Below are 11,456 nucleotides of genomic sequence, written 5' to 3' on the forward strand. Positions count from 1 at the left end.
GGCCCGGGGGCCGGCGCCGCGCCGGGATCCCGCCACAGTTCTCCCCCCTCCCCCCTCCTCTTCCCGTCGCGCCAGCCACACAGCCTCCTGCCCGCATCTTGCCCCGCCGCGCCTCGCCCTGCGCTTGCTCCCTCTCCCCTCCTCCGTGTTTGCTCCGCCCCTCTGATCCTGGCGACCGGGCCGACGCCCGCCGGGCCCCGCACGCGCGCACGCCCGCCGCCATGAAGCAGGACAAGATCACGGCCTCCCTGCGGGACGCCTTCTCCTCCTCGAGCGTGGAGCAGGCGCCCGGGCCGGCGGCCGCCTCGCCGGGGTCGGCCGGCCCGCCGGGCTCCCTGCCGCAGCATGCCGATGTCCTGGGCAGCCCGCCGGCGAGTGGGTCGGCCCCGGGGTCGGCCGGGTCGCAGGGTCCCCGGTCGGCGGATGGTCCCCCGGGCCGGGGCCCGGCCCTCGGGCCGGGGCCTGCCACTTTGACGGACCCCGGCGCGGCGGCCGATCTGCCGGAGCACTACGCCAGCCTGAACATCGAGGCACATCTGCTTGCCCTGGGCGAGCACCTGGCCAACAATCAAACCCGCTCGGCCTTCATCTCGGGGGCCAGCTGCTCGGTGTTTGTGCCGCGCGCCCGGCCGGCCGAGGGGGACCTGCCTGTGGCGGAGGCCCCCTCGCCGGCTGACGGGCCCCCCGCCGAGGCCGACAACGAGACGGACCCGGCGCCGGTGGTCCCGGCCCCGGCCACCGGGCGCCTTGAGCGTGGGTCATCCTCGGAGCAGGTTCGCCCGCGCGGCGCCCCGGGCCCGGAGCCCTCCTCCGGCCTGCGGCAGGTTCCCGGCCTGGCCATCTGCATCTCCTCGAATGTTGCTCTGTATACGGTGCGCTTGGGGAGGGCCAGTCCGGCCGGTAAAGTGGGCAGGGGGCGCGGGGGGGGGCGTGGGCGTGGGCGGCGAGCGGGCGGCGAGCGGGCCCACCCCCCCCCCCCCCGGGGCGAGGCCTGCCCTTCTCCCGGCGCTCCGGTTGTTTGCCCTGTCTGACGGTCTTCCTCCCTGCTCCGGCGCACAGACCAATCTATTTGACTCGCTGATCGGGCCGCTGGCCACGCATCTCCAATCGCCGGCGCTCCAGGTGTCCGACCTGCAGGTGGTACGTCCGCAGCCTACTTGCGTGTGCCATGCGCGGGACCAGTGCTTGGTGTCCTCTCTCTCCCTCTCTCTCTGCCTCCTCCTCTCGGGCGGCTGCGCCCTGGCCGGTGGCCGTCTCTGACCGGTGTTCGCCTGCCCGACCGGCTGACTGCCCTGCCGCCCGGCTGGCCGGGCACTGGTGTCGGCAGTTTTCCAGCTTCCTGGACATGCTGGAGGTCCTGCTGGCGGTGCCGGAAAAGTACTACGACTCGCAGGTGGTGCTGCTGGATGCCCCTGGCGCCGGGGACATCCCGGAGGCCCTGCCGCACTTGGACGGGCCGAAGGTGCCGGACTTGCTGCGGCAGCTGGTCCAGCGCGCGGAGGGGGCCGGGTCGGGTCCCGGCGGTGGGCAGGCCGCCCCGCAGGCCCCTTCGCCCTATGTCCTGGACCATGCGCTGGCGGCGGCCGACATGACCCCCCGGACAGCACGCCTGGCCCTGCCCCTGGCCGGGAGCCTCCGCCAGCGGGGGCACCTGTACGAGTGGCTGCACTTCGGCCTGCGGGTGCTGCTGAAGTTGGACCTGGCCGCGCGGCCCGTGGCCGCCATGATGGACCTGTCGGTGGACCCGCTCGGGGGCTCGGCGGCCGAGGCCTCCCGGCCGGCCAGCCCCACTGACTCGATCGATGGGGATGGCTTTGTGCTGGTCCCCTCGTCCCCGCTGGCCGGGGAGGCCGCCGGCGCCGTCGGGTCGGATGGCAGCGGCAGCGGCAGCGGCAGTGGCAGCGGCAGCAGCAGCGGCCCGGGCAGCCCGCCCTCGCCGCGGCTCGGGTCCCCGCATGCCGCCGGCCCCGTGCAGCAGCCCACCTCATCGGTGTCGCCGTCGATCACCCTGCCCACCTTTGTCCGGTCGCGCAGCGCCAGCATGGCAGCGGTCGGGTCGCTGTCGGCCCGGGCCGTGGCCCTGGACCTGGACCCCGGGGCCGGCACCGGCCCGACCGGCAGCCCGGCCGTGGGGTCTCCCTCGCCGGTGACCTCGCTCTCGACGTCGGTCCTGCCGCTGGTCGCGGCCGGCGCGGCATTGCAGCAGCAGCAGCAACTACAGCTGCTGCCGCCGCCGCCGCCCAGCCCGGGGGCCGATGCCGGCGAGGGTCTCCCCCCGGTGGGCACCATCGAGGGGCCGGCCCCGGCGGCCGTGCGGCATCCGGTGGATCGGCTGCGCTCGGCGCCCGCCTCGGCGGTCCCCTCGCCGGCCGCCTCGCCGCCACTGTCGCCGGAGCCGGCCCCGGCCCTGGACCCGATGCCGGGCTCGGGCCTGGCCGGCACCGCCTCTCCCACGCCCTCGGTGGGGTCGGGCCGGTCGCGCACCTCCTCGCTGGCTCAGCTGCCGGCGCTGGTCATCCCCCCGGCCGGGTCCCTGCTGGCCGAGGACCCGGGGCTGGCACACTTGCAGGCCCAGCGCCTGCGCACGGCGTCCATGTCGGCGCCGGGCCCGAGCAGCCGGTCGCCCACACGCCTGGATCCGGTGGCGGCGCGGCGCACACCAACCACGACTACGACGGCTGCTGCTGTCGGCGGCGGCGGCGGCGGCGGCGGGCCGGCCTCGGCCCCCGGCCCGGCCGGCACGCATGTTCTCCTGCCGAGCGAGGCCGCGGCCCCGGGGCTGACGAATGCCGCGCGCCATGCCCGGGCCCTGGGCCAGCGCCTGGAGCGGGTTCTCCTGCGCCCGGTCCTGGCCGGCGGGCAGCCGGAGCTCGTGCGGCTGCTGCTGGAGCTGGCCCTCGGGGGGCGCCTGCCTGGGCTGGCGGGCCCGGCCGAGGCCGGCGGCCCCGGCAGCCTGGCCGGGTGGGAGCGTCGCCGGACGGCCCGAGCCCGGGCCCTGGCCCGGCGCCTCCTCCGGCAGGTGTCGCTCACCGGGTCGCAGGCGGCCGTGCGCGGGCTCTTCCTGGGGCTGGCCCATCCGCTGGGCCGGCCGGCCTGCGCGGCCTTTCCCCGGCCGCTGCTGCTGGCCGCCGCCCTGGACGGCTCGATGCAACTCAAGCAGACGCACATTGCCCGGGCCCTGGCGCTGACATCGCGCTCGGTGGCCGGCGGCCATGCCTCGCTGGCGGCCCTGCGCGAGGGGGGCAGCGCGCTGCTCCTGGCGCAGGACCCCCCGGGGCGGGAGGCCGGGCCCGGGTCGGCAGCCGGCCCGTCTCCGCTGCCGCTGCCGCCGCCGCCGCCGCCGCCGGAGAATTTGCTTCCCCTGCTGGAGGCGTGGGCCGAGGCGCAGAACCCGGCCACGTTGTCCGGCTCGCTGCCGTACCTGGGCGAGCTGGCCGGGGCATGGGCCGTGCCCGAGCGCCGGCTGCCCGCGGCCGAACTCCTGGCCGAGCAGATGTACAATTGCGAAAGCAAGCTCCACGTGCTGGCGGAGGTGCCACTGCTGGATGCCCTGCTGACGAGCATGCTGCGGGACCGGTCGCCGGAGCTGTTTGCCGCGGCCCTCCGGGCGCTGGTCATGTGCCTGCCGCGGGTGGTGGCCTTCTCGGAGTGCCGGCTCCCGGCGCTCTTCGGGGTGCTGCTGTGCGCGGCTGACTGGCTCCGGTGCTTGAACCGGGTGCTCTTGCGGTTGGAGTTGGCCCTGGCCGCCGGGACCGGGCAGGGCGACCTGCCGGGGGCCGGGGCGGCCACCGGGGCCGGGGCGGCCTCGCCGGCCGGCGGCCCGGTCTCCGGGCCGGTCTCCGGATCGGCCCCCGGCCCCGGGCCCACGCCGGGCCGCGGCCTCCCCCTCAGTCGCTTTGCCACCAAGATGCAGCAGCGCCTGGCGGGTGCGGCGGCCCCGGCGTCCGGTGTCGGTGGCACCGGCAGCGCTGGCCCCTCCGGCGGGCCGGGCCCCGGGCCGGAGGACGACCGCGCGGCTCCGGGGCTTCCCACGTCGCCGGGGCTGCCGCCGGGCGAATTGGCCGGGCTCCTGCCGCCGGATCGCTTTGCCCTGGTGGCCTCCTTCCTGTCGGGGCTGCCCCAGCGTGCCGGCGGGGGCGGCGGCGGTGGCGGTGGCATGGGGCCGTTGCCGGCGCACGCCCGGCAGCCAGCCGCCGTGGCCGTGTGCCGCGGCTACTGGACCCGGCCGTGGGACACCTTCGCCCCGGTGGCACACTTGACCCCGGACATCGTGGTGCCGGTGCTGCCGCTTCCGGAGGCCGGGCCGGACGGGCCACGGGCCGCGGCGGCCCGGGTGTGGGCCGCCCACCAGCAGGTGTCCCAGCTCCGAGGCCAGATCGACTCGGCCCTCGGGCCCTTCCTCTCGCTGCTGTATACCCTCTGCCCGATGCATGTGTTTGAGCTGATGCGCGGCCTGGCCGTGTACACGGAGCAGCCGGTGGCCCAGGCCCTGGGCCCGGGCCGGGCACACTCGCGGGCCCAGTCGGCCGACCTGGCCGGCGGCGGCCTCGATCTGACCGCCACGCCGGATGAGGCCCTGCTGCTGGATGTCGGCCACTCGCCGGAGGATGACCACCTGGTCAAGTATCTGATGGTGCGCACGCATACACACGCATGCACACACGCACACACAAACATAGGTCGGTGTTCATTTCGCGGAGTGTGCCCACTTCGACTGACACCTTCGAGGATGGCGTATCTCCTGCTCGGTCCTCTTCCTGTCTTTGTATTTGCCCCTCTCCCCGGCACCCCTGCTCCGCCCCTGCTCCGCCCTCGTGGGTGGCCTGCTGCAGTCGCACCTGGCCCGGCTCCCCTTGCACCCCCACCTATTCATGGGGTATGTTTCGGTCGGGTCGGTCTGCCAGTACGAGTCGTCGACGGCCCGGCTGTCACGCATCGACCCGGATGACCTGGTCCCTCGGTTCTCGGAGGCCAGCCTGGAGCTGGACAGCCAGGCGCCGGAATTGTCGCTGCGCGCGCTGCAACTGCTCCCCCCGGCCGAGGAGGATGAGGAAGCCCGTGCCGAGGCGGGCACCGCTCCCGGCGGGACACCGGGGCAGTCGCAGCCGCCGCCGCCGCCGTCGCAGCAGCAGCAGCAGCCGACAGACCTGCCGGCCCAGCCCCCTCCGCCTCGGCTGGCTCTCCTGCGCAGCGAGCTGCTCTTCGAGCGGTCCATGCGCGAACGCCTGACGGCCCAGCTGCGCCAGGTGCAGAATGACTCGCTGCATCGGACCTCCTCCAGCCTGGCCATCCTGGCCACGACCAAGTCCATTCTCGGGTCGGCGCGATCGGCCATGTCGGCCGCGGCGCTGGCCGCGTCGCAGGGGGTCGTCGACCCCGGGGCCGAGGAGTCGGCCGGGGCTGGCAGCGGCGTCGGTGGCGCTGGCGCCGGCGGCCCGGCCGCCGGGTCCGCCGCGGCCCCCCTGCGAAGTCTGCTCTTCCCGCCGACGGCCGGCGCCGGGCCGCAATTGCTGGCCATCCCGCACGATGCGGCCTCCTCGTCGCTGGTGTCGGCGCACGAGCGGTCGGAGGCCCTGTTCGAGCAGAACCTGCGCCTGGCTTCGGCCTTGCGGTCGGCCGAGGCGGCCGCCGCGCAGGCTCGCGCTGACATTTTGTCCGTCCGCCGGACGCGCGAGCTGTGGGAATCGTCGTTGCGCTCGCGGGTGGCGCGCTTCCGAGATGAGGCCCGCCTGTCGACCGAGCGGGCGGAGGCGGCCGACTCGGCTTGCGCCGCGGCCACCGCGCGCGCCCTCCGCGCCCAGCGCAAGATCGATGCCCTGGAGCGTGCGCTGCTGGCCGTGCAGGCGAATTTGGCCGGGTCCCCGGGGGCCGGGGATGCGCCCTTCCGCGCTGAGGCCGGGCTGCCGGCCAGCCTGCCCGAGGGTGGCTCGCCGCCCGAGCCCCCGGCCATGACGGCCGATGCCCCCGACGAGCCCGAGGGCCCGACGGTGGCCGAGCTCCAAAGCCAGCTGCAGGCCCTGCAGCTGCAGCTCCAGCAGCGGGACATCGAGAATCACACCCTCCAGCAGCAGGCCGCCCAGATGGAGCGGACCATCCGGTATGCCCTCCGGCTGTTCTTCTTTTCCTTTCTTTTTTTCCCCTCCCCCCCCTCCCTCTTGGGATCCCCGGTGCCGGCCCACTGACTTGCGTCTTGCTTGCCCATCGTTCGGCGGGGGGGCGCCGGGTGCTTTCCCTTGCCGGCTCGCAGGCGCCTGGACCGGGACCTTGCCCAGTCGCAGCATGCGGCCGCCTTCGCCGGTGATCAGCTGGCCCGGGCGGCCCTGCAGCATGGCAGCAGCGAGTCGCTCCTGCGCCAGCAGGTGGACATGTTGGAGGCGCGCTTGCGCTTGCAAGACCGCGCACTACGGTCCTCGCGCGCGGTCAATGTCCAACTCCGGGAACGCTGCCTCGTCCTGATGGGGCAGAATGACTTCCTGTCGGCGCGGGCCCCCGGGCCGGGCAGCCTGGCCGCGGGCCCGGCATCTCGTGCCCCTGCGATGGGGGCGGCCCCCTCGGCCGGCCTGGCCGCCGGGCCGTCGGCGCTGGCGGCCCTCGCCATGCCGGACCCCCATGGCCAGGAGTCGGTCCTGATGATGCCCTCCAGCTCGCTGATGCCGGAGAGCCACCTGAGTGCGATGCTGGCGTCGCGACCGGCGGCCGGGGCCGGGGCCGCCATCGGCCAAGCCCGGGCGGCTGGTCCACTCGGGGCCGCCGACGCCACCGCCGCCGGCCGAGGGTCGGACTACATCGACGTGTCGGAGTCCTTCTGGGACCGTCCCTTCGCCCTGGTCAATGGCGGCGGGCCGGCCGGCCGGGCGGACGCCCGGCCGCCGCTGCCGACCCCGCACGCCGGGCCGGAGGCCCCGCCGCTGGCCTTCAGCCGGCAGGCCCCGCGCCCGGTGACCATCGCCAGCGGGCGCACCTCCCCGGATGATGACCCGGCCGAGGCGGCCTGGCGCGACCTGCACCAGCTGCCCAGCGATCAGAGCATCGGCAGCATGGACCCGGGGTCGGCGCTGCTGCGGGCCTTCGGCAGCGCCAGCGCCGGGCCCAGTCCCAGCCCCGGCGACATGCAGCTATTTGCCGGGGCCGGGCCCGGGCCCGGGGGCAGCCCGGCCGACGGGGGGGCGACCCTGCCCCTGGCCGGCACCACCCCGACCGCCGGGCGCCCGGGCGCGGCCGGCACCGCCGCCGCCGCCGCCATCGGCCCGCACCAGGTGGCCTTCTCGCCGGCCTCGCCGGCCTTCGTGTCGGAATTCATGGACAGCCCGGCCCGGCCGGCGGCGGGCCGCGGCGCGGGCCCAAGGAAACGCTGATCCGTTGGCAGTCGCCCGGCATGGCGCCGGTCCCCGGGGCGGCCGCGGCCGGCGCGATCTCGATTGCGCCCGGCGGCGTCGCCGCGCGTCCCGGGTCTGGCTCCTCATCGCCCCCCGGGGGGGGGCCGCCCCTTCACATACCCTCTGTCTGCTCGCTCGGGCGTCGCCGGCCTGCGTCCGTCCTCGCCGCCGCTCTGCGGCTCCCCCGCCCAGGGGGGCGGGCGGAACGGCGGCGCCGGTGTGCCAATAGATTTTTCTCGCCCAGTCTTGCCCGAGTGTTCGCAGTGCTTCCGGCCTGTCCCCCCCCTCTCCCCGCTCTCCCGCATCATCTGCCTTTGCCCGATTCCACGTTGATTGTGCTCCTCGGCCGTCTCTCTGCCACCTCCCCATTCCGATCGTGGATATGACTGTCCCCCCGCAGCAGAGCTCGGCACCCGGCCCGAGGTCTGCCGCGGGCCCCCCGCCCGGGTCGTCCCCCTGCCCCGCGTCCCCGGATGGCGCCACTGGGGCATCGGGCCCGGACCTCTCCCACTGCGAGACCCCCGGCCTGGAGTCCTCCTCCTCGTGCCTGGCCTCGGGGCATGGCGATCGCAGCCCGGTCCTGGCGCCGGGCCCGGCGGCGGACGCCCACCCGGCGTCCGAGATCCCAGTGGCATCGCAGTCGCCGGGTGCCCTTGGCAGGACGACGCCGACGCCGACGCCGACGATGACGCCACCGCGCGCGATTGGCGGCCCCACCCGCGCACGCGCTTCCACCCGCCCGGCCAATCAGCCGACTCTCTTCGACCTGGGCGTCAGCCAGACCCCGGGCCAGCGGCAGCGCGCTCGGCGCTCGGCGCCCCGGTCGCCCCTGACGCCGGTTCCCCCTGCCAGGGACGCCTCGTCGGCCCCCCCGCCGGCCCTTGCCGAGCCGTCGTCACCCACCAAGCACGAGGCAATGTGCCTGCTCGAGTCACCCACGAAGGGGCACTTGTCGCCAGCCACCGAGGAGAGCGTCGATGTGCGCTCTCCCTGCGGGGCGGGCGCCTGTCCGGCGGGCCATGGGCCCGGGGCCCCGCCGGCTGGCCGGCCGGACTTCGCCGCACGCGCCGATCGCCTCTCCTCCGCCACGGATCCCCTGGGGGAGCATCTCTTCCGGTGGGTGTATGGGCACTTTGCGGTGGCCGGCGGGGACGCATGCAATCCATCCGCCTGCCAGGCCCCCCTGCTGGCCCCGGGGGCCGTGCTGCTGGACCGCTACCGGACGGTCACTGTGCACCGGCCGGCCGACGGTCGGCCGGTTGCGCGCTTCTTGCGGCCGCTTTCCCTTTTCCGCCTGCCCCTGTCGTCGTTGGACCGCTCGATCCTCTTCTATTTGGTTCGTCACCCGGCCTGTTGCTCCGGTCGGCTGGTTTCCCGCGCTGTGATTCCACTCGTGCATCTGCGCACATCCGCACGCATATCTGCACATATCTGCTCATACCCGCATATATGTATATATGTATATATATATATATACATATCCGCACACTCACATGCAACAAAACACATTCAACACCATACATGGCCGTGGAATGCCGGCCAGTTTGAGCACCAGGCCCCGCTGGTGTCGGGGCTGCGCGTGGCCCGGCGCTTTGCCCGGCTGCGCACAGTCGACCTGGCCTCCGAGCAGGATCCGGAGCATGAGGCTTTCCCCTCGGAGGGCGAGCCGGAGGATGGCCACGAAGAGTCGGCCCAAGGCCCGGGGCCGGCGGGCCCCAATCGGGTGTCCATTTGTCCCCTGTCACCGGAGGACTGCCTGCGCGAGGTGGCCCAGTCCCTGGAGCATTTGACGTCCCTGGGCCTGGTGCGGCGCACCGGCGCCGTGGATGCCGCGGAAACCACGCCGCCGCTCGGGGAGCAGGTCATCACCCTCGGCCAGGCGGTGGCCCCGGCGGGCGAATGCCCGGTGGACGCCACGCACCTGCCGCCGCCCTCGGTGTGCATCTGCCAGGGGGCCGACCTGGCGGCCGCCTCGCCGGCCGACCTGGCCCTGGCCAACCAGCTCGAGGCCAGTGGCCGCCGGCTGAGTGCGCTGCTGGATGGCATGAAGGTGGCCGGCATTCGCCAGGCCCTGTCGCATTTGGCCTTCCTGCTGGATTTGGGGGCCGTGCGGGCCGGCCGGCGGCCGGAGCTCCTGGCCCTACTGCAGCAGCTGGATGCGCGACTTCTTGGGCAGGCCCTGCGCCATCGTGGGGGCTGTCCCTTCCGGGGCTTTTACCTTGCCACCCGGCAGCAGCTGTACCGGTACCTGCTGGCCAGTGCCCGACGCGAGGCCGAAGCTGGGGCCGGCCCGGGGGCCGGGCCGGCCGTCGCCCTGCTCAGTGGGTCGCTGTATGCGCTGGCCCCGGCCACCGGGGAGTGCATTCACGCCCTGCTGGCGCTCATGCTGCTGGACGAGCAGTCCATGCTGGCCTCGACCGCGACGACCGGCGGCCCGGCCGGCGCACCCGCCGCCCCGGCCGACAACCTGGCCTCGACCGAGCGCCGAGACCATGGACAAGACCATGGCGAGGAGGAGGACGGCGCCGGGGCGCTGCCCGAGAGCCCCTGGGCCCGGGCGCGCTTTGTCCGCTGGGGCCGGCCGGACACCGGGCAGGCGGTCTTCTCGGCCGGTGGCCGGTCCATCGCGCGGGATTTCTACCACGCCCCGGCCGACGCCGGGCCGATGGTCGGCAACCTGCTCGAGGCACATCCGCTCTGGCTGGCCTCGCTGCCCGAGTGGCCAGTGCGCCCGGTGGATGCGGTGACTTGCCTGCTGGATCCGCCGCCCGGGGCGGCCTTCCCGGGCCGCGTGCCGGCCTGCCTGCTGCGTGAGCGCCCATGCTGCCGGGGCTGCGCCGGGCCCGGGGCCGCGTGCACCGGCCCGGAGGTCGATCGCCTCCTGTGGCAGGGGGCTCTGCACCTGCGGCATATGACCTCGGCCCGGGCACTGGAGCGGCACTTCCGCTCGCTGCGCAGCGCCTTCGAATTCTCCTCGACCGCGGACCCGGGGACCTACTATGCCGCACGTACGTCCGGCCTGCTGGCCCACTGCCCGGCTCGGATGGATGACTGACACTTTTGCCGGTCCGGCTGCCTTGCCTCTTCTTTTTTTTTTTTCCCCCCCCTGGCCCCTTGTGGCCACCATGCATGCGACGTCGCCGGGCTTGGCCGCATGGGCCCCAGTGGCCGAGGTGTTGGAGCTGGCCCTCGGCCGATTGAATGCCCTGAAGCGCGCGGGCCTCTCGGCCGCCCCGGGCAGCCCGCTGGATGTGGACCTGGAGCATGGTCTCCCGGCCATTTACCGGCCCCTGTATGAGGCCCAGCCCGGGGCCGGCCTGCATGTGGAGAAGCGCCTGGCCGGCCTGCTGGACAGCGGCCCGGACGCCGGGTCGGCGCCTGCCTCCCTGTGGCGGGAGTCCGAGCCATCGCCCGCCGGGGATGCCTCCCTGGCTGCCGGGCACTTTGTGGCCTGCAGCGACATGGCCCGGTACGGGCATTGCTGTCTGCATGGGGCCGAAGCCCCGATGGGGGATGCCCCGCCTGCCGGCGGTCCCCCGGCGGCGTGGGACTTCGGCGACCACAGTGCCGAGACCCCCTGGCGCCCGTCCTTCGAGCTGGACGAGCGCGCGGTCCTGGCGCGACTGGCCTGGCGCGGGGGCCAGCACCTGTGCCGCTGGGCCGCGGCCGTCGGGGCTTGCAGGGCCCCCGGCCCGGGGGATGCCGCCTCGGCCGCCACCGCCCAACGCATGCACCTTTCCAGGGCCCGGCAACTGGCGATGGACCTGCTGACAGCCTTGCTCTGGGGCCGGTCGCATGCACGTCGCCGGGGCCGGGCCTGGGTGGCCTTGGCCAAATTGTCCGGCGCCGCGCATGGCCGCTACGCGGCGGAACTCTGCCGCCAGGGTACGTGCACACATGCTGGCGAGGCCCGCTGCTGTTGGCTTTTGCTTGTCCCCCTCCTTCGCCCTGCTTTTCCCCATGCCCCTGCCCCCGGCCGGGGGGGGGGGGGGGGGGGGAGGCCAGGCGCGACTGGCCGCCTGCCCTCGCCCCCGGGCCCCCCTCCCTCGACCGTACCTCCCCCTCGGTGACCGGCCGTGC

General features: G+C 74.8%; 2 protein-coding genes across 2 annotated transcripts in view; both read left to right on the top strand.

Moving 5' to 3' along the window:
• Positions 1-221: 221 nt before the first annotated feature.
• H696_05730 (hypothetical protein) lies at positions 222-7,619 on the top strand (the record flags this gene model as incomplete). The annotated part of the gene is made up of 5 exons (XM_009499544.1): positions 222-872; positions 1,060-1,140; positions 1,328-4,633; positions 4,833-6,097; positions 6,248-7,619. The coding sequence occupies 5 exons, from the start codon at positions 222-224 to the stop codon at positions 7,353-7,355; spliced, it is 6,411 nt and encodes a 2,136-aa protein (XP_009497819.1). The 3' UTR covers positions 7,356-7,619.
• A 139-nt stretch (positions 7,620-7,758) lies between these two features.
• The window catches only part of H696_05731 (hypothetical protein), a gene marked incomplete at its 5' end in the record, with an annotated part of 5,703 nt that continues 2,005 nt past the window's right edge, over positions 7,759-11,456 (top strand). The window contains 3 exons of the mRNA XM_009499545.1: positions 7,759-8,712; positions 8,920-10,384; positions 10,542-11,261. Coding sequence (XP_009497820.1) covers positions 7,759-8,712; positions 8,920-10,384; positions 10,542-11,261 — 3,139 coding nt within the window. The remainder of the gene's footprint in view (positions 8,713-8,919; positions 10,385-10,541; positions 11,262-11,456) is intronic.

The sequence above is a fragment of the Fonticula alba genome, assembly GCF_000388065.1.
Source record: "Fonticula alba strain ATCC 38817 unplaced genomic scaffold supercont2.13, whole genome shotgun sequence".
In the NCBI taxonomy this organism is placed as follows: domain Eukaryota; order Rotosphaerida; family Fonticulaceae; genus Fonticula; species Fonticula alba.